Source organism: Penicillium arizonense (assembly GCF_001773325.1).
Source record: "Penicillium arizonense strain CBS 141311 chromosome Unknown PENARI_contig008, whole genome shotgun sequence".
In the NCBI taxonomy this organism is placed as follows: domain Eukaryota; kingdom Fungi; phylum Ascomycota; class Eurotiomycetes; order Eurotiales; family Aspergillaceae; genus Penicillium; species Penicillium arizonense.
The window spans coordinates 666,232-692,145 of record NW_019173285.1 but is presented as its reverse complement, the minus strand read 5'-3'; the positions used below and the strand labels follow the sequence as shown (position 1 = coordinate 692,145).

The window sequence follows — 25,914 nt, the reverse complement described above, 5'->3', positions numbered from 1 at the left end:
ATGATGTTCACCAAGTCTCTCGGCCTCGCTGCCCTCTTCGCTACCATTGCCTCTGCCCTCCCCAACGGCATTGTTCGCCGTGACGGAGCCTCCGGCAGCGTCCAGATCACCAACAACCTCAATCAGGACATCTACGCCTGGTCTGTCACCGACCAGGTCGGTCCCATGCTGACCATCACCGCCAACGGTGGCCAGTACTCCGAGCAATGGAAGACCAACCCCAACGGCGGTGGTGTGTCCATCAAGCTGGCTGCGGACCCTGAGCAGCACGACGTCCTCCAGTTCGAGTACACCGAAGCCGGTGACACCATCTTCTGGGATCTCTCTTGTATCGACATGGAATCCGGCAACAAGTTCACCGAATTTGGTTTCGCCGTCCAGCCCACTGATGAGACTTCCTCTTGCCCCAAGGCTATCTGTGCCGCTGGTGACTCCGCTTGCTCTGCGGCTTACCTCCAGCCTACTGATGACCACGCTACCCACGGCTGCCCTATCAACACTGGTCTCTCTTTGACCCTCGGCCAGTAAAGGACTGATACTCTCAATATCTCAGTTTCTTGCTTTTGATGCCGTTGCCGGTTGACCCGTGCATGCATTCTCTCTTTATGCTTGTTGTACCTTTTTCAAACTCGTCGCATCTAGCCCTAGCTGGCAGGTGACTCTTTCTTTCACTTTCTTTATATATCGTCCTAGCTGGTGATGCCGCCCTTCTACAGACACGAGATTGGTGATTTTATTGTTACGCAACATGTTCGGTTGAATCGACATGTCTTCACCCCATTGCTGGTTTCCCACTGGGGCAGGATGTCTCGTCACGAGCTATGATTTCTTACGCTGTTACTTTATGGAAATACCCCCCAACTTTGGATTTACACAGGGAGTTATAGACGTTGGGGGAGAGAAATAGACTTTGTGAATAGACAGATGATCATCAGATCTCAGGAAAAATCTACGAATACACGATTTACCTCGAAAAAAAAAAAGGAATTTGATAGTTTACAGAACGGAATGCATTGACTCGGGAGTATTTCGATGCATTCCAAGTCCAGACCCTTTTCGACTCTTACGCGAGACTCGAAAGTTTAATAATCCTTGTCGGAGAATAGGACAAAGAGGTACAGTACAGCAAACCCCTCCACTGGAAAAATCAGCACAAAGCATGAGTGGTGAACAATGTGGAGTAAATGGGCACACATCTACGTATGCTGGGCGACATCTAGACCGAGGGATGTACAGGGACCCTCCCAAAAACCCAATTGTGCACGATATAATTCGCAGATCGGACTCCACTACTCAGGTCCCCTCTTCAGGTTTTCCAGAATGTCGATCTTCCGGATGGGAAATGGAACAGGCAACGTCCCCGGTGCCACTCCGGGGCTATGAAGGGCATTTGCCGATTTTGCGGACAATCTGATTTGTGGGCTTTGGGTATCGGAGGATTAATGGGTTTCTTTGACTGGCCTTTATTGCAGGGAATGGACCGGATGAGAGGCGTTGGAGATTTTTTATTTATTTATTATTATTCTATATTATTTTATTTGTTGTGTAGTGTGTGATGTAACTTCCTGTTCCTATTACCCTTTTTTATTACTCTCTGTCTTGACGACCGTATGAACTCATAGCGACAGGAACAAAACTCTGAACTGCCGACTTGCCATTCACATTAGCGAGACAGCGCCACCACAAACTGTTCCTATGAGGCGACTTGCAATGAATGGTTCAACCACGCCTCCCAAATGCCTCACCATGGAACCGCTGAACGCCTGGGGCGAACTGATTATTAAGGTTCAGGGCCTTGGGGTTATGCTTAGTCGCTAGTTCATGCCATCCCGAGACTGTCAGTACTTGGCAAGTCTTAGCGCTTGGCTAGTTTTGTCTAGAACCTCGAAGAATGTAGACTTAATTTTGGTGTAGACTGCCTAGGTGGTGCCGAGTTGTGGCCCTAACCGCTTGGTGTTCCGGGTGTTCTCGGGTAGACTCCATAGGCGGACTGTAGGGAAATTGTGACTCACTAGGCTTCACCGTAGACGATCAACAAAGCACAACACATCTATTTCCTTAGCATTTGCTGTACGGACATGGATTTTGCTACATGTACGGTATATTCAAACGCGGATGGCGTGGGTAATTGGACATTAGAACAGCTATAGAAGCAATATTAACAAAATTTGCAATTTCGCTTAGTAATAGAACTTCAGTACACCTTGGAATGAGGCGACATTCCATTTATTGTAGTTTGTTTTGAGTGCTGCGATACCAGCGAAAGGTCGCATAATTCAAATCAGAATGCTGTAGCATGACATCACCGATAGCGTGGAAAAATGTCCATTATAAGAAGAAACAGAGAGCTAAAGATCTATAGTCGTACGACCTTGGGAAATACCCTACCGGCGGATCTGTCTAATGCTATGTTGAGTGCGAACGGCGTTGGAGTAGGCGGAATAGCTACTGTGGCTTTTTATTATAGCTGTGCTAAGAGACGAAGGGGACATGTGAGGATGATTAATGAAAAAGGCAGAGCTGTATTATTCTAATCCAGCCTTCCGGTCGTTCGAGTGTTCTAACCGCAGCGGACGGTACATGTACCGTGGATATTAGTAAAACAAATACTACGCTTTCTCTTGGATAGTAAGGGGATTCGTTTAGCGTGGCCCCTTTTTATGATATCTATAGGTAGATCAAGCAAAAGAAGCGAATAGAGCAAATAAGGTACATAGTTCACGATGTACTTCCTAGGAAACCACAGTTCCCTAGTCTAACGTCCACCCCTGCATCCACAGCACGGAATAAAAGTCACAGAATAGCATTGAGCTACATACCATCTATCAACCATCAACAGATCTCCAACGAGCCCACAACCCCCTCCACCACCCCCAAACACCCCTCGACCTCATCCCCTTAAGGAACGCATAAGCAACAACCCGATAAACAAGCGTACAAACACCCAGCGCCATGACATTCATCGGCCCATCCTTATCCAAATTATAGAGCCTCAAAACCTGTTCCCCAGAATCAACCGGACACGCACCCCCAACAAGCCTCTGCGAATCATCGCAAGAAAAGACCTGTCCAGCCAACGAATAAGGCGCCAGATTCGCAATCGCATACTTAATAGGCGACAAGTGATTAATGCCCTGCAAGACATCATTAACATTAAGGCTCATGACGCCACCTAGGATCGTCGATATCGAAAGTAGCACCGAGGTAACGTTGACGGCGAATCCGACGTGCGAAAAAAGAGTGCAGAACATTATCCCTACGGACTCGCCGCAGCTTATTATGCAAAAGCAGTTGAAGGCGCTGACTAGGAACATTGTTATGCTGCGGTGGAGGTTGTCTGCGTAGGCGGCTAGTGCGCCGAAGATTAGGGAGGAGAGGATTTCGAAGGGGATTTCGATGGTTGTGTAGGATAATAGGAAGGTTGAGGCGCTGTAGCAGTTGTCTGCTTCTTCGCGGTAGAAGACGTCTCGTTCGCTTGGGTAGATTGCTATGTTTTGGAGCATGCCTATTGTATCGGATAGGTTAGTGATCGGGCTGTATGTAGTGTAGTGTATGTAAGACGGAGTGGAAAGGGTGGCTTGCTGCTTACCGACAAAATACAACGCTGCAAATTCCTGAATAAATCCCATACGAGACTGCACAGCCTCATAGTTATTCTTAAGCGGCGCAAAGAACAAAGCCATAATAATGGCAATACCAGGAATCTGCATCAGTCGCGCCATAATCAGCGGCGGTTGGCGCCAGAAATTGATAAAGGAGCGATGAAGCACCAAAGGGAATGTAATGCGGAACGAGAGCATCTGGCGCTTGAGACTACCTAGCTCAGCTGGCGTGGCGATCTGCGATGCAGTGCGCACAAGCTCGACGGTCGTCTCGCTCCAGCTAGAAATGAGATGCTGGACACGTTCCCTGGTAACGGCTTCGCGGTCGGCCTGTTGGAGATCTACTGTGATTAGATCTAAGACGAAATCTGCCGGGTTGGTTGTGCGTGGACAGTCGTGGCCTAGTGCAGCGAAGTGCATCAGCATGTTTTCGCCGCTTCCTGCGTAAACTGGATATCCGCCTCTGGCTAGGAGGAGAACTTGTGAGAAGTGAGTGAAAAGGTCTGAGCGGGATTGGTGAAGGGTCAGTATGAGTGTGCGGCCTTCTGCGGCGAGGCTGTGGAGCAGTTCGATAATGGACATTGCTGTGAAGGCGTCTAGGCCGGAGGTTGGTTCGTCGAGGAGGAGGACTTTTGGGTCTGTGAGTATTTGGATTGCAATTGAGACGCGGCGTTTCTCGCCGCCGCTTATGCCTTTGATTAGATCGCTGCCGATGAGGTTGTCGGCGCATTCTTTTAGTCCCATTTTGTGCAGGATTTCTTCGGCGCGCCGGTTCTTTTCTTCTCGGGTCATCCATGTTGGGAGGCGGAGGCCAGCGGCGAATTTGAGACTCTCACGGACTGTAAGAGAGGGCATTAGAGCGTCGTCGTCTTGCGTGACGAAGGATGTCACGGATCGGATGACGCTTTCTGAGGGGACGGCGCCGTTATAGAGCATGTTTCCGTGGACACAGTATCGGGTTCCTATAGATCCGTGTAGCCTGCGCGCTATCGAGTTCAGGAGTGACGTTTTTCCACTTCCAGACGGACCCATGATCACGTTTAATTGACCTGGCTGGAACTCTGTGGTGATGGGCCTGAGGATCTGAAGTTTCTGCGCAGCTCGCCCGGGAAATCGTCTCTTCCGAATCTCCAATGCGTACTGATCAAGCGAGATGGCAACCTTGCGTGTCTCTTCTGTTGGGCGGATTGCAATTTTGGCTTTGCTGGTAGACTCCCCTTCGGCTGCCCGTGCTTGGGCAATGTCGATAGCAAAGCGATTGTATTGCAGCAGTAGACCAGCGACGAGATATTGACTAACGGCAAATGCAACCAGAACAACAATTGGCCGCCAGATCCAGTTGGAGGGCATTCCAAGACTTTGCATGATATACCGGCCAGTGTATTCTTTGCAAGCCGGATCAGAAGGATCATTGGAATAAGGGCAGTCGTAAAACTGGCCTAGTTCAGAGCCATTGGGTCCAATGAACTCATTTGCACACAGTGCACCAAAGATGTAGAAGGTATATGCACACCACTTTAGCCATCTCACATAGACCGGGATCTGATTTGACTGAACAAAGTACCCACAAGCAAAGGATTGTAGTGTAAAGCAAAGATTACCCACCAGACTGGCACCAGGGAAACTGCGCGCTATGCCAATAGCCACTGCAGCAAAGGTGATGGCAACGTAGTGTGTAAGTAATGTCAGAACGAAGAAGATGAAGAATTGACCTGCGTCGAGTCGGTATCCTACCATAAAGTAGAAGATCAGTGAGAATATCAACGGCACGGGGAGATCCTCTAGCGGTAGTCGAGCTGCACGCCGACTGAGAAGGAAAGCCGGCACGCTGACCACGCCTTCATTGCGTTCACGATCAAAGAGTCGTATGTCGATGGTCAGACGGTACGTCTCATACAATAGAATGAGATACCCATTCAAGCTGCTGGCAGTGTAGAGACTACCTTCTCGAGAACGAATGCCCGCCAGGCTTTCATCAAGCTGCAAGAAAATCCACCCATTGATAACTGCCATTCCAATGGCTTCAAGCAGACTACCAGCAACCCCCATCGGGTCACGAATAGTAGTTGTGAAAGTGCGAGAAGTCAAAACACGAAACTGCCGACGAAATGAAACTCTCTTCATCGTCCCAGCCTCAGCATCGACAGAAGTCGACACAATCTTCTCTTCACCCGCCCCCTCATCCACCACAGCATCGGCAGCCTGTTTCACCCTCCACGCCTCTGTCAACCCTTCAACCCTTGCAACCGAAGCCCCCTCCAGCTCCTCACTTCTCCGATCAACAGCAGCAAGATCAATCAAAAACTCCGCCGGATTCACAAACTCAGGAATCGCAAATCCCAATTCGGCAAAGTACCCCAAAACCCCGTCGACCTCCCCACTATACAACGCCTCCCCTCTCGCCAACAAAACGACCCGATCAAAAAGTCCCCAAATCTCCGACCGAGGCGCATGAATCGAAACAACAACCGTCCTTCCATCCCTCGCCAACCTCTTCAACGTCCTCACAATCTGGAACGCACTCGTAGCATCCAACCCAGTGGTAGGCTCGTCACAGAACAAAACAGACGGATTAGAAAGAAGCTGCACGCCAATACTAACGCGCCTCTTCTCGCCACCGCTGCAGCCTTTATGCGCTGCGGTCCCGATGCGGGTATCAGCGCATTCCTTAAGCCCTAGCTCGAGGATGACTTGCTCAACGATACGATGGCGCTCAGCCGCTGTTGTTGGCGGGGGCAGGCGCAGATCTGCGGAGTAGCGCAGTGTTTCGCGGACTGTTAGTGTTGGGATTAGGACGTCTTCTTGCATGACGTATGCGCTGCGGATGTGGTTGATGCCCTGGGTTTTGTTGAAGGCTGTGCTGCCTGAGACTTGGACTTGGGTGCGTGAGAGGTTCATTCGGTTGGCCATTAGGTTTAGCAGACTTGTTTTGCCTGAGCCGCTGCTTCCTATTATTGCGGTTAGGGTTCCTGTTGGCATTGAGGCGGTGACGTTGGATAAGACTGTTTTGGTGTTTTCTGTTGGCTGGCTGTGGCTGTGTAGCCGTTGTTTCAATTTCCATATTGGTGCCCATGTTGGTGGTGTGGTGTTGACTTTGAGGGAGAGGTTGGTCACCGTTATGTCTGTCGAGTTGACGGCGCGGAAGGAGAGGTCGTTGGCTGCATCTCCTGCATCCTGCAGATGCGGCGTCGGCTGTTTCACGACGCTTAATTCGATTTCGTCTTTTTCCATGTCTGGGGTTGGAACATTGGATGTACAGTGATGCAGTGAGATTGGGTCATTGACCGCTCTACATTATTTCGGAGTAAAGTGGTTTGTTTCTGCAGGATTTGATCCCTGTTTGGGCCAGAACTCGAGACTGCAGGGTTTAGATGACCGCGGAGTGAGAACCCGACTGCAGCTAGCAGCCAACAACAATAGAGAAAGATAATTCTCCTTGACCTCCCCCGGACTCAAGCCAAGCCAAGCCACGTGTGATTGGCGAATCATCCATAACGTGGGGTCCTTGCATAAGCGAGGAGCTGTAATCAAATGATCGTACAGGGTGTCACCTTGCCACTGTGAATTACACATGAGCAGATTAATATGATACTGCTACTCTGAACTGTATACGCAAATGTACCCAATAAAATGAAGTCAAATAAAGTAAGGGGGCAGATCCCCGGAATCTGGACTCATACTGTACATGAATACATCTGTAACCACAACCCGCACTATACAAAGAGAAAAGCCTATTTCCTATTCTTTGCCAATGCATGTAGAAACCCCAGGAAAAACGATATATACAACCTGAACCAATCACCAGAATCACAGTCCCCCATCCCAAATCCTCCACAACGCCTGCGTTACTCGTACTCGTGAGATCATCCAACCTCAACACCTGTCCTATTGCCATGCAACACACCGCCACCAATCGGGGATTTTTTGTTTTTCGTTGGGGCTGGGAGTTGTGTTTGGAAATATGCGGAGGGACGCCTTCGACGCACGAGGCGCACTGTTCCTCGCAAAACCCGAGCACGATCACATGCCCCCAGACCTCCTCAAATGCAGATATAATCACAGTAAGAAGGAAAGAAAGTAAAAGTAAAAGTAAAAGTAAAAGCCCGGGGAATAATCATTATGCTCTGCAGTGCAGCAAAAATTGAAAACGCCTTCAGGACGACGGTAGTCGAAAAATCAGACAGGAGAAATGAAAATGTGGAGAGAACAAGAGAAGAGAAGAAAAGGAAAGGGGTATCAAAGGAGAAGAACAAAAGGCAGGAGAATCAAGTGATCAGGAAATCCATGTTCATATCACAGATAATCTTCTCCCAGTCCCAACTATCCTCGATATTAGTATCCATAATCTCCCAAACCCGCGAAACAACCTTGAAAGCAGGCTCGATATTCCGCAGGTTGGAGTAGGACTTGAGATTTTCAAAGCCCGTTCTTAAACGTTCACGTTGCTCGGGCACAAATGCCGAGCAACCGAGCAAGAACAGTGGCATCAGCACGATACTGTAAGCACCCGCATCCTGTGGCAGCTGATCAAGATAGCCTAGGCCATCATCGACCACCTGGGCGATCTTTTCACTTGGTCGCGAGGGCCGGATAGTTCGGTATAGATACACCCAGGTGGTTTGGCGGTACAGCTGGGCCAGGCACCAGTTTGGGGTGTCCGGCTCGTGGGATGTTTCCCAGTTCCGGATAGCCGTATCAATAGAAACAGCCTCGCTGAGAGTCTGGTAGTCCACGGCTGGCTCGTATCCCTCGTTCATGCGCTGACGAATGCGGTCGCGTAGTTGGGTAATCTCGGAAATGTAGTTGAAAAGTCCATCAAAGACGCCTACGAACATACCCGCCGAGGCGCCCGGGACGAAGTTGGGGATGTTCATGTTGCTGTGGAAGAGAGCTGGGCGTCGGTCCAGCGAGGTGAGGGAGTTGGAGACATCGTGGTACTGGAAGAACTCGACTATGAACTGGCGGAACTTTTCGTTCCGCGGTTGCTGTGATACCAACAGATACCGGGCGGCATCCATGTGCGGGCGGTATTCGCCGTTGGTTTCACCTTCGCAGATGGTATTCAAGCTCAGAGCGATGGTGGATGCTATTATAGGGTCTTCCACCAGCAGTTGCTGCTCGGCATCGGGGGTCTGTGGGGAGGAGGATGAAGACGCATTGATATTGTCCTTGAGGTCTTGAATCGCGCGATGGAAGTGGTAGTATTTTCGCTCCTTCAGCTTCGGCTCAGGGTCTAGACCTGACAGGTGCGACCCGGAGAGACACATGAGCGAATGCATCAGACCACGGTGTTGGGTTGCCATCGGGAGGAGAATCTCCTTGAAAGGATTCGAGTCATCATTAATGAGTGTCAACACGCGACTGAAGCCGTATACAAAGTGATCCAAGAAGCGTCGGTCGATGTCGGTTTCGATGCCGTCGATAAGGAGGGGTAGGCTTCGCGGCACTGCTGCAAGGGACTGGGATACGACTGGAATCGAGTCAGTGTTAATTCAAGCAGTTGGAATCGCAATCTTCCCTTACCGTTGGCCAGCTTCTGTCTCCCACTTTTCCAGATTTCTTTGGGTGGGTAGCCCTCACAGACGACCGCATTCTTCTGGCAGTTTAGGCATCTGCGACCACGTTAGCCAAGATCGCATCCAGCAGCAAGGGGACTCACGCAGGTTTTGTCTCGTCACATTTCTTCTTGCGCCTGCGACAGGTGATACAGCCGGTCTTGGAGCGACCTTTGGTGACTTTGGCGCCTGTTGGCAATGGATGTTTGCGAGGTCGACCACGTTTCCGTGGCACGGTGGCGGGAGCGGCCGAGTCCCCCACCTCGGCTGGTTTGATGCTCAAGATATCTTCTTCGATTTCCTCCACCTTGGGTAAGTCCATTTCCTGTGTAAAGACCTCTACTCTGTCGTCGTTCCATTCGGGGGAATCGGAGGAGGTATCATCAGGGCTGCTGCTAGTCGTGCTGCCTCTCGGACGAGGGAAGTCCGATCGACCAGACTTATTAATATGAGAAAAGAAGGTATGCATTGACAACATGAGCTGAGAAAGTGAGGATGGGAGAGGATTCGTCGGATATAAGAGGGGAAGGTGCTTGGTCCACCTGATCTAGGGACTTTTGGCAAAGAGGGGAGAGAATATAGTATATAATAGAATAGTATAAGTTAACTTCTGTTACAATCCTAATGAAATATGCGAAAATCATCTTAACTCATGCGGGGGAGCCAAGCCGATCTGACGCCAACAAGAAATACATTTTACGAGGCTGTTTTTTTCTTTTCCTTTTTTTTGCTTTTTTGCTTTGCCTAATCTGGGGATATGTCGGAGATGCAGATGGCATGACGCGGGATTCGTAATAGTAAAACCTACCCCCCTTGATCATTTCTCAAAGGAAATAGACTAAACTTTCCTGACTTTCTAAATTTTTTATACTGATCATGTGTAGTGACGCATGACGAACCATTCTAAGCTGACGAGCCCCCACACTACGAGTAAACTCAGACCGGAATGGGAAAGACACTCCCAAGGCCTAAGCGCCTTACATCCGTCAGATATGAAATTCTCACAATCTGGGGAAGTGGGCCAGATCGTCTAAACAGCACGGACATCCGCTGCAGGGAATCAACAAGGTTACAGTACAATCAGTACGGAGTATACACACAATTAATCGAGTGCTATGGACTAACAATGGGCTATGAATACAGGTAGGGAAAAGGGGTGGAATGTGGCAAGAGAGAGTTCATCTGCCGGAGGACCAACAAGGAAATAGCTGTTTCCAGAGCCCGTTTAGCAATTTTAACCAGCTGAAACGGCCCAAAGCCACGCTAGGCTGATTTTCATACCCCCTGCTAGTCTAGTTGCCTGGCCCAGGTACGAGCTTTTACGGGATACCCACAACTTAGGAAAGTTGGATCGACATCTGCAAGTCCATTGGCACCAATCTAGGCCAATCGTGCTCTGCGGACTTTGGTCTGGCTGAGTTTAGGGGCTCAAATATGGAGAACAGACGCTGGCTCCCTTTACAACATACAGAGACCCGAGCCGAAAGATGGATCTACTGTAAGGTTGTTCCCGCCTCAGTGGGGTGCCGAAGTATATGCTCACATAGTAACATTAATAGAAAAGAAAAAGTTGACATTGACACCTGGGAATGCGGAGAGCGCAAGGGGGAAGTGCTGTAGTTGAGGTATATAGAGGGCAAAAGTCCCATAGTGGGCCACCTGACCATCGCCCAACACAGCAGGTCAACCGAAGTTGTCTTTGACCTCTTCCCTTCTGCCCAATCACCCTCTCTCCTTGCACACTTTCTCTGTCCTTCTATGCAGGTGTGGGGGGTGATTTCCTATTTTAGTAGCATCGCTTCGGGCTTGCTCCGAGATGGCTTGACACAGGCACGCGGACCTGTATATCATTGTTTGTGTTCGCAGCGAAATCCCGCAGGTACATATGGGCCGTGTGAGTCCGCTATGGAGCTTCATGTATGGAGATGGAGACGGAGACTAGACTATGGAGACCCTAGAGAGCCAAACCCGACTTTTTCCAAAATCCCCTAGCTTATTACCAAGCGCTCTCATTGGCCCAGTACAGACCAACTCCAATGAGACTGTTCACAATAACTTAGTCAGTTCAACACAATTTATGTCGTCTCTCTCAACTTGATCTAACGTCGGCCCAGCTTAGTTTTCCAGCCTCAACCGCACCCCAGCGCGGAACAAGCGGAAATCAAGGGTCAGAGTCACACGGTGATCTGTGGAGGTTTCAGAATTAGGCCGTAAAAGGCCCATCTAGAATATGTGTCAGGATATTACGAGAAAGAAATGAACATTCCGTGAGTGGCACTGTGTCGAGCAAACTCGCAGATATGCAGGCTTGACAAACAAGGACTGTGTCAAGGCCTGTTACTGTTACTGTTACTGTTAATGCCTGTCGGATTCGCGCCTCTTTACCCGAATGGAAAAGGGATCTAGTTATCCCGCTTCTATGGTACTATTCAATATATTATGCAGATGGGTGTATATATATGCACGTCCTCCTACTTTAGGGCCAACTATAGCTAGATCCTATTTTAGCGCTGGCGAATAGAAGGGTTGTCTTTGTTCGGCTGGGGTTGCCAAGGTTTATTCCCTATATGCCACTACTGTAGCACTTGGATCTTCGCTAATATCCCAATCCGGGATACCGGGTAAATAGGAGGCGCAGACGCCTCAAAGTTTCATCGTTGGGAATGCCCGGTCCCGCGGAGATCGGGTTGTCCACGAACCATTGGAAAGCTTGCTAGTTGCATTGTGGCGCCAATCGCCCTGGGGCACCCTTAGTGTTGTTCGCGTGAGAGATTTGACTGCTCGCATTCGAAGAGAAACTTAAATTGAGTTCTAGGGGCTCTTTTTCGCTCGCTTCCGGACTCCTAAATGTTGTTCATAGCCATGCTGGGATTGCAGAAGCTCGAAGGATTTCACCCCCGTTTTGTGGCGCTTCCGGGTGATCAGTGGTCTTGGGCCTCTAAGCCTAGTTGATTACCATGCTATTCATATCCCATTGAGCTTGATACTTGGAGATTGGATTTCTATCTTTTGTTCCGTTAGCATGCACTATCTCTCAACCATGATCTCAGTGACTTGCATGTCCACGGGTAGATCCGAAAGTGGGCCTGATTCCTGCGATCGCTATCGCATACACTTCATAAGCAGATGCTTTCTGGAGATTGAAACAATCGGTGTACCAGCCGCATAAATTTCAGAAGCGCAGACAGGCTTTTCGCAGAGGTTTGAAGTGAACTATATCGGGCGACTTGCCCTTATGACTGACGGTGACTGTGACAGAATGTGGGAGTCAAGAGTGAGATTTCCAGTGGTGACGGAATTGAGCCATTGGGCCCGCAACTGCGGGCTACGAGGAATAGATCATGGTGTCTTCATTACTTTTGCTTCTCTAAGACATTAACACTACGAGTCGATGGTGTTTCTGCAGATTCCTGTATGGACGGGTGTTGCCTGCAGTCTGGTAGAAACACTCTCCATGTTGAAAGATGCTTCGACCACTACAATCTTGTTGTTATTATCCTAAGCAATTAATCTGAAGGTCAGTCAGCGTCACTGCATATAGGCTTACCGTCTCATACGGGGGCTGCACTCAGTGTCTCCATTTGGGTTGCTGACATGACCGAGAATACTGAGAATAGCTCAGAACGTCGCATTATATCATCCCATATAGCCATGGCCCGGCGTTGTCGGGAGTTGGGGTCGCATAATATGGTTGCAAGGTGCGATCGACCTGGATATAGGAATCGTCGTGACTGCTTCCGCTCAAGATGTCATGAGGGACATGCTGCTCATGTATAATCCCGATGACTCGGGCCTGAAAGGCATTGCTGGTATATCGGGATTTCATGCAGTGCTGAGGATGCGATGGCATAGAGATGATGGCAGTGACACTGTTACCGATTTTCTCGCAGACGAGACAGGACAAGATGTTCATTTGTCGCCACATGCACTCTTCACGGGTAATTATACCACCTGAATAACGGCCGATACACTCTGACTGATGTAGTCCTGGTCCAGAGCTTCGAGTCATGCAACCGCTATAGTCATCAAGTCAACCCGAATGAAGGGCACACGTATGGCGGGCTTATTCTGCATTGGTCTAGGAGAGGCTGTGTCGAGTCCTTCATATGTTGTGATATGCACTGGCCACACGAAATACGCCAAAAATGTGAGACTCTTTCACAATCGCTGGATGCAATGACAATCCTTGACCGAAATCTGAGCGTCGAAGGGTAAAGGCGAAGAGTCTCAGGCTATTTCATGAGGATGTGATGTGAGCGTTAGCCTGCCATTCCCAATAATGAAGAACAGATGACAGCTGACCCTAACGGAAGAATTTCTGCTCCGCCTCATATTCACCAGCAATGTATACCTCATCGATACTCATCTTGATGAGCAAGGTGCTGCTTGATCCGTTCGTGGTGGTCTGGTCGACTCTCATTTCTCTGACAGTTCGAGGAGCAGCATGTACATCTTCCCCCAGAATCTAATCTTCGTAACATTGTTTCCGACGCCTCGGTCCACAATTCATTTCGTTTTGATTTTTGCCAAAGGCAAGCAGTTGACAAAGTCCTAGCGGGAAAGTGTGACTCGCGGAGAGGAGAGACTATAATGTGCCTCTAGACATGCCGCGACACTGTTTGATGATCGTCAAGCCTGTAATTTCCCGGAGAAGACCCCAGCCCTGGCTTCTTGGGAAGAGGTGGGAAGAAGGAGACGGCAAAATGATGGAAGAGGAAGAGGAGGAAGGGGAGGACGACATGAAGCGTGACTTCCATCTTCGCATTGAGGAACAAGCCCGTGCTTTCAGAAGCACATTTTGTACAGCAACGCAAGTCAAATTCAGATTATTCAACCTCCCTGTATCTCCCTTCACGTCTTCACATCCCGGACAGCGAGGATAGAAAACCCCGAGGCATGACCACTGCAACAAGCCAAGACCAATAACGAGGAACTCAGTCCACAGAACCTACAATCAAAAGAAGATAGAAGTATAAAAGCAAGTCAAATTGACTAAATACAAGTAACCCACAGCCGTGAACCCGAATATATAAAACCGATCCCAATGCATAATGTATGAAAGCAGGACCCCTACCCATAAGCCATGACCATGACCCGATCATACAAGAAAAATGGAAAACATGCAAAGTGCCCCGGTCCATGCAAAATGCTAATATGACAAAGAAAGCAGATAGAATAGAAATAATAGACAGGAAGGATATCACTGGATTACAGCAACAGAAGCAAGGCATCCCACGAGAGAAAGAGAAAAGTCATGGCAAGCAGAGCAACAGGCAGAAAGACAAGACTCGATGGTCGACTAGATCAACCAGATAGACGAGTCGGAGATATTCCATTCTCTTGTTTTGGTTTTGGTTTTGGTGTGATATCCAGACCGGAAGAAGCGGTTCGTTCATGCGATAAAGGCCCGATCTAGCTGACGCAGAGCTCTCATGTCCTCGCCTCCGAATCCGATTTTCTCGTTCGGGATGTCGCGCGGCCCCTCGCCGGATGACCCCTGGGCGGGTGCTCCGTTCGGGTTTGCTACGGCACTGGGAGGGGGTGGAGCAGTCGATGCGGAAAGAGGAGCCAGCGCAGCGCCGTTCACCAATGAGCTGATACCCGGGACTGCATTGCCGGCACTCGGGTCCAGGGGCTTTGGTGATGTGCCGATGGAGTTGAGAGGCTGCAATGCGGGGTGCTCCTGTTTCGGTAGGCGGGGACTGTGTGTGTGTCCGTTGGGCTGCACCAAGGGCTGCACTGGTACTCGCGGAGATGAAGCTACGCGCGGATCAGCCATCGCATGCCCGTATACCGGGGGACTTCGTTGCTCGTGTGAGTGGTCGTGCATTGATCTCGGCGACCGGGTTACATAGGGCTGATGAGGGGGTCCACCTGGGGGTAGCGCCGGCTCGACGTGGGGTGGCCTTTCATATGGACCGGGTATCCCGTGTGGAGGTGGTGGAAGGTTAGAATGTTGATGTGGCGGCGGTTGGTGGTGTGGTGGGCCATATGGAGGGGGTCCAGCGGCTGCCATCGGGGGAAGATACTGGGCGCCATATGGAACTGAAATTGTAGGGGGTGTGGCCAGGGGAGTTGGGGGCCATGCATAGCCTTGCGGGAATGGTGGTGCATGGGTGGCGCGCTGGTAAGCGCCGATGGGATGAGGCGTAATCGGATAGGAAGCACCTTGCATGGGTCCGCGAGTCACGACCGGGAGGTTTTGTTGATCATTGACTGTCGACTCAGGGTAGAGACCCTTTTGGGGGCGGACATGGCGCAGCGCCGGGTCGGATGTTGGTTGTTGAAGGTTGGCGGCAGAGGGGTGAGAGCGCGAGTAGTAGCTGATCAAATGCAAGTGTTGACCGTTGGAAGTCGTGATACTGAAAGACTGCTTCATCAAGCCATCGGGCTTGTATCGGTACCCATCCGGTCCCTCATCCGTCCCATCGCCTCGATCTTCATCGCTGCCCCGACTCTCAGGAGTCTTGCCCCCTCGTTGTAAAGAACTCTGGGCTACACCACCTCCACGCTTGCCTTCCATTTCCCGATAGGTCAAGAAACTCCCCGACACACGGCTTGCGCTCCATGACTTTCCGTCGGTCCATCGTCGCATGCCCGCTTCGCGCTCATCCCATACAAAGACCGAGCCAGATCGGATCGACTGTCGCTCTTTTTCTGAAAGTCGTCTTTGTACTCGTGGTAAAAGGCCGATGCGACAAGCCTCAAATAGAATAATAGCGTCCGCAGGTGTGCGGACGTGCCCGTAGTACGTCTCCATCCAACCTCTCGAGTCAACCGACCCTGTGTAGTTTGCTTTAATGGCCAGATTTGAAGAAAATAGGAGAGCTAGGTAACTATGAGCGTTAGAAAGCGGAAGTGGAGAGAGAGAGAAAATAGGGTTCAGGCAGGTCTCCAAATATAAAAGGAAATCAAGTGTATGGGGTAGGCTGAGTTGACCGATAAATCCGAGCCCAACCCGATTAGAAGTATTTTAATCTTTTTTTTAAATTCTTTTTTTCTGGCCAAAAAGGGAAAGGGGAAGCCTGCAGAGATTGTGTAGTGGGGGGAGCCACAAGGGAGAGAGCCAAGGCTGAAAAGGATACAAAGAGAAGGGGGGCCTTACTGTGCTCCACTGAATGGCTTAAGCTAGAATTTTCAAGGAGGGAAAAGAAGAAGACAGGAAAGAAAGGAGGAGAAGCTCACTCTTTTATTCAGGGTGAACTTTATAAAAAGACAAAAAAGAAGGTTAAATAAGAGAGGCGGAGAGGCCAAGCAATCCAAGCGAAAAGATCGGAACTTGCTAAACGCCGAGATTTAATTGTAATACGGTGGAGTTAAGGAAATTAACTTATTGCATGGGAACCTTGGAATAATTCACTGGGGGTGGCGAGTGGCACAGTATTTTGGAGCCTATACAGAGTATAAGCCAAGGCATTCCATGAGAACTTGGAACCTAACCTTTGCCTATAAAGCCCCTTCTCCATTCCAAAAGGATAGGTAATACAATTACAAATACAAAGAAAAACAGAAAAAGAAAAAGAAAAAGGAAAGAAAAGGAAAAATGTGAGCTGAATAATAAGGAAAATGCTCTGTGTCAGAAAAGTGGCGCTCTGATCGCAAAAAGAAGGTTAGTGCGTAACTCTTAAGCTTAATCCAACACGAGGAGGCCGGCGCTGAACTTTATGCTCGCTTACAGAGGCCTCCACGCTTGGCGTCTAGGCTTTCTTGGAAAGGCTATTTGTTAATAAAATAAAGTAATAAATAACATAAAATATTCCAAAACGGTGATTAACGTGAGAAATCCACTCGGATTAATAATGTGCGGTTCTGTCCGCCTTACACTTTATCCCTTGGATACACGTATATCCGTTGATCTTTGACAGTGTTCTAGACACCTGTAAATAAGCCACAGTGGCCATTATATATCCCTCGTGACTCGCACTCGTATTTGATCCAGTGACGCCGTGTTTTAATTCTACCTGCGCTGACCACAAAACTTGACAAGGGCCTGATCCGAATTTGTGAAAAGGAAGTGTCCATGGTAGAGGTGTACGTATATAGATAATGCAAAGTAGAAGCCACGTAACAGGATCACCGAACAGTGCCGGCTTTCACCACTGATTGGCTCACTCATACCAATAAACAATGTTAGGCTTTTGATATTTATCATTGTGCAGCCACGATCCGACCAAGATTCGACTGAGTCGTGGCTGACACCTTGACTCAGCGATAAGGTTAAGTGTTTCCCTAGCCTTGTGGACTCTGCATTCTTTTTTTGGACACCATATCCTCTTTTCGGCGCACAGACTAAGCGTATCGCCAACAAACCCCCGTAGCACAAGAGCCACTTTAATAGGGTTCGGGGGCTGGTTACCCTTGGCAGCTGATATTTCTCCTTGGCTTAAGACCAGGGGTCCATGTGTTGGACTCTGCAGTGTCTCACATGGCGCCTTCCAGTGTGACTTGACATTGCCGTGATCCGATCTTCCATCTACCAGGTCTGCGGAGTGTGTAAGGTGGTACCGTCGAAACAAGCTCGAGTATAGTTTTATAATGCGAGTGTTCCAGGGTTACTTTAATATAGACTCCAAGAGTCTTTCAATCCGAGCTGATCATTCCAAGCTCGCCTATGCGACAATATCATTGGCTGTCCCACAAATAAATAAGCATAACAGTACCACGAATCACCACATGTCTCCCTTACGCGAAGTTATGCATCCGATGCGAACTTCTTTTATGCCCGAAGCTCGGGCCTCCGTTGGTTATTTTATTTTTCTTTACACTGTATTCCTGAAGATCGCCTGAATCCGCCTAACAGCCGGGATCCCGCAAGTCTTACTATATTAGGATAGTGCGATGTCTTTCATTTCCCCCAGCCGAAAATCATTAAATGTGTCCATCTCGCTGTTCTTACCTGTTGTACCAAAACCTATCCCTATCCCTGACTTGCGCTGTAGTAGACCTGTCAAGGGTCGTACCAGAAGCTCGGCTTATGGCCGGTGTTCCGATACTCTTACTGTAGCCTCTATCCGATCATCCGAGCCCTCCTTTTTTGGCTGGTGGATCTGGCTCCACAACTACTGCAACTATATCATCCGAGGCCCTTGCGGGCTGAGCCGACGGTTTTGCCGACAGGTTCGTGCTTCGCTTTCTTTATTATTCACCTCTACTACTCCACAGGATTTCAATAATCTCCGATCCGTTTACAGTACACATTGTCTGTTAATTTAAAATGAATTAAAGGTTGCCAAGAACTACTTTTGTGAAACGTCACACGAGCTTATCTCCACTAGCATAATTAAGGTGTCCGGAGAGGGAATGTGCTGTTTCATTGCATATTAACTTCCAGGGTCTCATTTTAGTCTGGTCTATCATTTCTACAACGCTGGTGCCTACAGAGTACAGATGACAACATTATCCCCCTCAAATTCTTGGCTCCAAGAGTTTTCCGACCGTGAATGGTGCCTGGGCATTGCCAAGCCTGATGGGGCCAATTTTAGGTGGCCCCCTAGACCCGGTTCTGGTTGTCATCGAAGCCTAAAATCCAGTTTTCCCCTATGAACCATGGGAAGTGGCTTGACTTTCTTTAGCCGTTTACCTTTATTTCATTAGCCTCCCTCGTCTTACTCTCGGAGACTTTATCAAACGAATACGAGTCCTTTTTTTTTTTTTTTACTTTACTTTATTGCTTTATTTCCGGTTAATCATTTTGGCATTCTGTCTACTGTTCTGTGCGCATCCAATGTGATACGTCAGGCCAGGGATGTACTGCATGACTCGTACAAGGCGGACAGAGCCCGAACTTCTTTTGCTTATGCTTAACCCTGGTAAGGTTGGGGCCCCTTGGCCTGCTGATCCTGCCCTCCTTATTGGTAAGGATTTAGTGCTCGCCTGGCAAGTCTATTAGATTAAGGCTGTGCTTCCTTTACCACACCAAGGAATAGAATAGTTACGCTGCTATGGAGTACAGAGTACTCCGTACTGTAGACTGCATATACTGCACTGTACAGAGTAGACCCTAATATTATAAGTGAAACCGTCGGCACCATAAGCGACATCCGAAAAGCCAAAATCCAGTGCAAACCCACTCCGAGCCCACGTTTTGTGACGGAGACGCCGAATATCCTTAAATCCGATCATTCCTCTCTATATTACAGTCGATATTACAATAATCTTCTTATCTGTTCTTTTGGCCTCCGAGTTTCCACTATTTATAATCAATCTGCCCTAGTGGCCCCCGTCCCATTTTTTTACATTCGCTCTATGGACGCCTCATTCCAGACTACAGTGCTTGGCCTTGCTTGGGGCCCGAGAGCTCCGGCCCATAATTCAGTATTCCTGAGATAGGATCAGCTTTCCGGTTTACTGTACGCGATGGAGTATCTACATGCTGTACATACATGTTGTGCGATAACCTACCTTGGCCATACACATTCTATATGCGTCTGGTTTACTTCAATCATGAAACGGTCATCCCTGTTACTCTACACTAATGTAGCAGGAAGCAATCCTTTGACCTTTGCCAAGCCTACATCCACGGTTTTTCCGGCCCCCTCCATTTCTTTCGTCCGTGCTGTGCAGTTGTTTCGTATTAGGTTTGATCATCCTTGTACCGTACAGTACTCAGCCTTGCGCGTAAATATCCATGCAATCATACAATACAAATACATGTATAAACATATCCATCTTTGAGGATTAAAGATGCGGTACATGCACTGTCAGCGAACCTCAACCCTGTCAGCCTTAACCCATGTTTATTTGCATCGATCGGAACTCTATCGCCGACTCTCTGTGTCTAGTAGTCTAGTACGTAAAAGTTAAAAGTTAGCTTAAACGAAGACGAGATCCGAGGCCTCCTTTACAGTAACACCCCTGTCGATATTAATCCTTCATTTGCGTAATATTGCGTAAGTGCAGTTAGTCTTAGTATAGTCACCCTTGGCCTTTGGGGGCCTAGGACGATCACTAGGCTGCGTCGTGGGGTGGGCATGGGGGCCGGGTAAACTGTCCATGTCCATGTACCCGTATGTGCAATCAAGGCCGGGGGACCGGGCGCTCCCGGTGAGCATATGCAAGCTCTGTTTTAGCGTTTGGTAGTTGTACGCAATGTATGAGACTTGTATTTCTGGCTAGTCGCAATTTGGGTATATGGCGCGGCGGAGGCTCTGGTGGCTCTAGTGGCGGATTTGACTCCGTATATCGTCCTACTTTGGGTTTGGTCTATGCTTTGTTTCTTAGATTGGAGTTTTATGGGTTTTGTCCTGGTTTATTTATCTATTGCTTATTGCGTGACTTAATTCATGATTTATGATCCGTGCTTAGGGGGGAGGTGTCTGTTAAATGGGTAAATGCAAGCTCTATCTGAGCTTCTTTGGAGGCGTCCGATGCAATACATATATTTGTCAGCTCGTATCATATATGTCTATTCTTTCGTATCGCGCTATTTGAGGAAATTTAGCTCTAATAGAAATTTAAATGGTTTATCTTACGGACGGGCCTGTGCCGGGCTTTCCGGTGCAAACTGGCCTCTTCTTTCATGCTTGGAGCTCGGCTCTACTGATATTTCCGCGGCGCTTTTTGCGGACCTCATAAACCGGTCATAAACATATTCGAAACGACCGGTCAGATTCAACTGGTGTTCAAATATTGTATAGACCACTGAAAGACCCAGTCAGAATTTTAGGTTAAATTAGCTGTGGTTTCAGAAGCTATACAGCTGGCCGAGAGTATCATGCTGCAGCAAATCGTAGAACCAACCAAAATCTCTCTCCTGTCGGGTTTAATTGCTCTCCTGCCAATCTATTCCCAGTTTCGATGCATACTATATTACAGATCTATCATACAAGCTAATTTATACACATCAGCAATCAGCCCGACCATAGTATCTCGGGAAAGAAACAATATCCCGGACACTAGAAACGCCACTCAAGTATCCTAAGAACCGATCAAAGCCAAGCCCATACCCTCCGTGAGGAGCAGAGCCCCAGCGTCGGAGGTCAGCATACCATTGAAGGTGACTCAGATCCTCGGTGGGAGAAAGATGAGGATATAGCGACTCAAGCGAGGCTGAATCCCCCGACTCTGGAAGCTCTCGAGCCTTGATCAACCCGTGCTCACGCATGTTCTGGATAAGTTCAGGCAGACGGTGTTCACGTAGGGAACCCCCGGCAACCTCACTGACTTCCGGGAGAAGGAGATCGAAGCACGCTACTGTCTCACCGGGCGTATTGGAATCTTCGACAACCTGGGAAGGTGCCATGTAGAATGGCTTAACGGATTTCGGGTAGTCCGTGACGAAGACTGGACGGCCCTGGTGGAGTTCCTCGACGATGTACTTTTCGTGCTCGAGCTGAAGGCCTCCATCCCACGTCGGAGGATGTTCGAATGATGCCGCCTTCTCAGTAACAGCACGCTGCAACATTTCCACGGCTTGCGTATATGTTATGCGGTCCCATTTCGGACCATCCATCAGGTCAGTCCACCGCTGTCGCAAAGAGATCGTTTCCTCGGCGTTACTCTCCTGGCCTTGCTCACCAGACCGCTTAGCCGACAGGATCTCCTGGCCCACTGTAGTATTATATAGGCGACGCGTCAGATCGCGTAGCATGTGTTCCACCAGGCTGGTAAGCGAGTCGAGATCGGACATGAAGTTGACTTCAGCCTCGAGCATGTAGAACTCGCTGAGGTGGCGTGGTGTATCACTCTTCTCGGCCCGAAATACTGGTGTTAATGTCCAGACATTGCCTAGCTCCGCCGCATAAGCTTCCAGATGCAATTGCGACGACACAGTGAGGTATTTAGGTGCTCGGAAGAAATGCTCGTTCTCGGCGCTGGGTGTAGCAGCGGCACCACGCGGTGCCAATGTGAACGTTTCACCAGCCCCTTCACAGTCCGAGGATGTTATGATCGGAGGCTGGACTTGTGTAAAGGCGCCATTTGGGTGGGAGTGGAAGACATTGCCTAGCTGGAACATGCACTCGGACCGGAAGCGCGCGAGGAGGGAATTGAAGGGTGTTCGGATGCGAAGATGAGGGATTTGGCGCAGGAAATCGGGGCTGTGGTATTTTTTTTGAATTGGAAATGTCTGTGACCAGAGATACCATAGTAAGCTGGTCTGTAGGTCTTTCAGTGATTGAAGGTTGACTCACCTCCGGGTCCGATGCGCCGACGACCGTTACGTCGGTTGTTTGAAGCTCGTGAGTCTGCTCCTTACCCGGTGGACAAGCTTTCCACACCCCTGATATTTCGACCGCTGTTCCCGTTGATAGACTAGAAGAAGGTGCTCGAGTTAGATTTGTTTGACGAAGGGAAATTGCAGCTCTCATGCAAGGTCAAACATACTCTGCTGCTTGCGCAGGTTTCAGGATTGCCTGCATTGGCTCCACGGTCGAGCCATCAGAAATCTCCGCAAAGGCAAAGCGCTTCTGTTTCCGCACAGAACGGATGAAGCCGTTCACTCTGACTTCCTGGTCTTCGAAGCTGCAGGTCCCACCCTTGCTAGCTTGGAGGATCTGGGCGCATCGTGAAATAGAAGGACGAGTCGCCGAGCTGTTGCTAAGTCTGGCAACAGACGTAGCGAAGGATCGCCGCCATATCTGCATTGCTGGTGAAGTTGAGGTTGGATGCTCGGAGATTGCGGGCAAGGGAAAACTTATCGTCCGATTAGCATTCCCGCCAGAGCTAAATTGTTACGAATCCCGATTAACGTTACTTATTTGTTCTATTACCTATGTTTAAGCCATGGGAATACAATTAGAGAGCAAGAATTGAATTTCCCACGCTATAGTGGTCACAAACTGAGTGTTCATATTGAATGAAGGTCAAGGTTCCAACAACGCCAAGCACAAGATAAAAGAGTGTCTGATACATCTACAATCCGAAACCATTAAGCAACCGGGGAGCAATAGATCACTGCGAAGCGCGTCGTTCATAAGCCCTTCTTTCCTCCTCAATCATATCAATCGCATCCAGGAGGCTACCGTTGGCGGCAGCCGCATACACGGTCATCCTGGATCGTCCACCCTCCTGTTCAGTTCCGTAGCCCATACCGACAAGAGCGGAGACGCACTGGTCAACTGCCTCCGAAGACTGTTCGGCATTCGAGTCAGTTGTAGGCAGCGCTGTTTCCTCTACCGGGAATCCACCAGGGACCTGTTGGCGAGAGAATGATCTTGTTCGTTCTCTTCTAGAAAGCCGCGCCCATGTATCCCTCTCCACGGAACGAGCACTTGACCGGCGTTCTTGGCGTTCGGTTGCCCGGCGCTTCAGTGGGGAAATCGAGGTTTCATGGGAATCTGTTGCTGGGCGCATCACCACCATAGTGTTGGAATTCCCGTTTGGACTGTTGTGATCCAAGGGCCGTCCGGTATCAATCACCTGCAACATGTTGCCGGTTGCATCCCCGTTGGCGGTAGATTGAGTCTCTTGAGTAAGATCTTTTGGAGTAAGATCTTTTGGAGTAGATTGCGATGATAAACTACGTGTAGGAAGTCCCACGTGGAGGTCTTCTGATTCACTTGGCCGACCAGCGGTGGATGGCGCTTTTGGGGCCTCTTGCTGGCCCGTAAGAAGAAGAGCATCCAATTGAGACACGGGTGGGAACCGAGTCATCTCTATCTCCTTATTGGGGTTCACAGGCGGGGATGTTCCTTGGCCATTTGAGGGAGTGTTAGACTGTTCATTCTTCACCGGCTGGAGCGATGGAAATCGTGCGCTGAACCCAGGGTCATCGCTTGGAGAGTCAAGCAACGCGGGGGAGTCAGGCCGAGCAGAGCCAGCATCAACATGACCTGAATGTTCCACAAAGGTGACGGACTTTCTGCGACGGTTTGCCCTATTCTCGTGCCTGGGCCGAGAAGTGCGAACGCTTGTTCTGCCGCATGATCCATTTTGGGCAGCACGCACCATTTCAGTATTTGGGTGGTGCATGGGCTCCAGGTTGATGGAGTGACCGTCGATGAGAGCACCTTGCAATACTTCCATTGCAGCGAATGCTGCATGAGACCCGGGGAAATGGACATAGCCAAAGCCTGCATGTTTCCCCGATGCACTATCCATTGGGAGATCAACTTCGACAATAAAGCCCTTGGAAGCAAACACATTCTGGATCATCTTCTGAGTGACCTTGAATCCGACATTTCCGATGAACAAGGATTTAGTTTCCGACCCATCCGAGTTCACAAGGTTGGCTGGTGCTTGTCTTGGATGAGAAGGCCCGTTGAACCCGGCCGGTGGGAATGCAGGCGGCCATTGCGGCCAGGAAGGGAAATTTGGGGGCTGTGCTGCCAGTGGTGCCTGATAATAGGGACGGTGAGACACGTCGGGTGAAGGTGGAAGATAATGTGGAGGATGTTGATGGAGTGACTGATGATATGGACTATGTTGGATGGTGGGGTACGGGTTCTCCACAGGGTAAGGTGTAGGTTGCGGATTTTGTCCATATGAGCCTTGAGAAGAAACCGCGGAATTCAATGCAGGAACCTTGTGACTCCCTTTGACATCCGAAGGGTTCCAATTACCCGGAACCGGACTGGGTGGTTTCTCGGTCATTGGTGAGGCCCTGGAATGCATTTCTGGGACCTGAGGATAGACAGGCCTCGATGAGACAGGCCCATTTTCTGCAGCACTGGCATTAACATCAGATATTCCAGGAACACTAGAGTTTGGCGTGCCAGATGTAGAAGAGGGAGCGGGTCCAGCTCGCCCAAACTCGTTTTCAAACGCGGCAAATAATGTTCTTCCTGCCTCGTTCAGTTCCGAGGCCATCATGCGCAACCCGTCAGCGGCATTCTCCGCAACAGGTCTTCCCCTGTGGAATGCCTCTTCTGCGAATTGTCTTCCACCATCAGGGATACTACTAAAAGCGGCTCTCACTTGAGCCTCGAGGGTATTCAGGAGTGTGCGTAATGATGCTTCAACATTAGCGGGAAGGGATCTCTGTGCAGTCTCAAATTGTCTTTGAGCATTATGTAGTTGACGCTGCACTTCTGGCAGTCTTGCCCTCCATTCAGACTGAACCATGGTCGCTCCACTAATCAGTTGATCAAGCACCTGGGCCGCCAGAACCTCAACGGGATGAGTAGGCCGTTCCGAGGATGTGCTGGCTGATGGCTCAGCAGGTTGTGAGTCCGGTTGGGGTCCTCCTCTGGTACCCGAGGGCTCAGCAGCATTGAGAATGCCTGCTAGCTCAGCCTCGAAGGCTTCCATCAGAGACCGGGATTCCCCTTCGGAGGCCTGTGGCAACTTTGGACTGGTAGCGGCAGGGACTTCGTCTTGGACAAAGGCCTGGGGCCCAACCGGCGCATCGCTCTTTTCTTTCTCAGGAGACTCTTGTTCTCTTGTGTCGCACTCATATCGCTTCCAGAGCTCAGTTACAGAGTTCGAGCGACGGATGTCAAAAATGTGTATCGGAGTGGCGTTGTGGGATACTTGGATGGATTCGAGCCGCGTGTTGATCTCTGGAGGCTCTTCAAGGCGCTGAGAGAGCTCGAGAGCAGATCCAACCTGGAGCGAATGATTAGGTTTGATGTTACCCCATAGCCTGCTTTGTGTCGTGGACTTACTGTAATTGTTTCATCATCATCTTCATCTTCATCGATGTAGGTCAACCTGGCGCGTGGATGAGTAGTCGCCAAATCATCATAATCGGTAGATGAAATCTGGACGACACCAGAAGGAGAACGAGAGTCTGCAAGCTCCTGCTCAGACACCCTGAGGTTTCTGATCTGGAAAGGCTTCAACATGGCGGACGTGAGCCCTGTGTATCAGGGTCAGGT

General features: G+C 49.5%; 7 protein-coding genes across 7 annotated transcripts; 1 reads left to right on the top strand and 6 right to left on the bottom strand.

The window, feature by feature from the left end:
* PENARI_c008G08393 (putative extracellular thaumatin domain protein) lies at positions 1-528 on the top strand (the record flags this gene model as incomplete). The annotated part of the gene is made up of 1 exon (XM_022631544.1): positions 1-528. The coding sequence occupies one exon, from the start codon at positions 1-3 to the stop codon at positions 526-528; it is 528 nt and encodes a 175-aa protein (XP_022488680.1).
* A 1,191-nt stretch (positions 529-1,719) lies between these two features.
* On the bottom strand, positions 1,720-6,833 carry PENARI_c008G10186 (putative ABC efflux transporter; the record flags this gene model as incomplete). The annotated part of the gene is made up of 3 exons (XM_022631614.1): positions 1,720-1,835; positions 3,029-3,505; positions 3,590-6,833. The coding sequence occupies 3 exons, from the start codon at positions 6,831-6,833 to the stop codon at positions 1,720-1,722; spliced, it is 3,837 nt and encodes a 1,278-aa protein (XP_022488806.1).
* A 1,034-nt stretch (positions 6,834-7,867) lies between these two features.
* On the bottom strand, positions 7,868-9,626 carry PENARI_c008G08047 (Zn(II)2Cys6 transcription factor; the record flags this gene model as incomplete). The annotated part of the gene is made up of 3 exons (XM_022631535.1): positions 7,868-9,072; positions 9,126-9,214; positions 9,262-9,626. The coding sequence occupies 3 exons, from the start codon at positions 9,624-9,626 to the stop codon at positions 7,868-7,870; spliced, it is 1,659 nt and encodes a 552-aa protein (XP_022488773.1).
* Positions 9,627-12,538: 2,912 nt separating this feature from the next.
* Positions 12,539-12,738, bottom strand: PENARI_c008G02497 (uncharacterized protein; the record flags this gene model as incomplete). The annotated part of the gene is made up of 2 exons (XM_022631353.1): positions 12,539-12,655; positions 12,715-12,738. The coding sequence occupies 2 exons, from the start codon at positions 12,736-12,738 to the stop codon at positions 12,539-12,541; spliced, it is 141 nt and encodes a 46-aa protein (XP_022488784.1).
* Positions 12,739-14,549: 1,811 nt separating this feature from the next.
* Positions 14,550-15,917, bottom strand: PENARI_c008G06614 (camp independent regulatory protein; the record flags this gene model as incomplete). The annotated part of the gene is made up of 1 exon (XM_022631488.1): positions 14,550-15,917. The coding sequence occupies one exon, from the start codon at positions 15,915-15,917 to the stop codon at positions 14,550-14,552; it is 1,368 nt and encodes a 455-aa protein (XP_022488502.1).
* A 5,082-nt stretch (positions 15,918-20,999) lies between these two features.
* On the bottom strand, positions 21,000-22,740 carry PENARI_c008G01039 (asparagine--tRNA ligase SLM5; the record flags this gene model as incomplete). The annotated part of the gene is made up of 3 exons (XM_022631301.1): positions 21,000-22,223; positions 22,288-22,408; positions 22,481-22,740. The coding sequence occupies 3 exons, from the start codon at positions 22,738-22,740 to the stop codon at positions 21,000-21,002; spliced, it is 1,605 nt and encodes a 534-aa protein (XP_022488622.1).
* Positions 22,741-23,047: 307 nt separating this feature from the next.
* PENARI_c008G10779 (uncharacterized protein) lies at positions 23,048-25,881 on the bottom strand (the record flags this gene model as incomplete). Its single annotated transcript, XM_022631631.1, has 2 exons — positions 23,048-25,642; positions 25,702-25,881. 2 exons carry the CDS (start codon positions 25,879-25,881, stop codon positions 23,048-23,050), a joined length of 2,775 nt encoding a protein of 924 aa, XP_022488521.1.
* Positions 25,882-25,914: the final 33 nt, after the last annotated feature.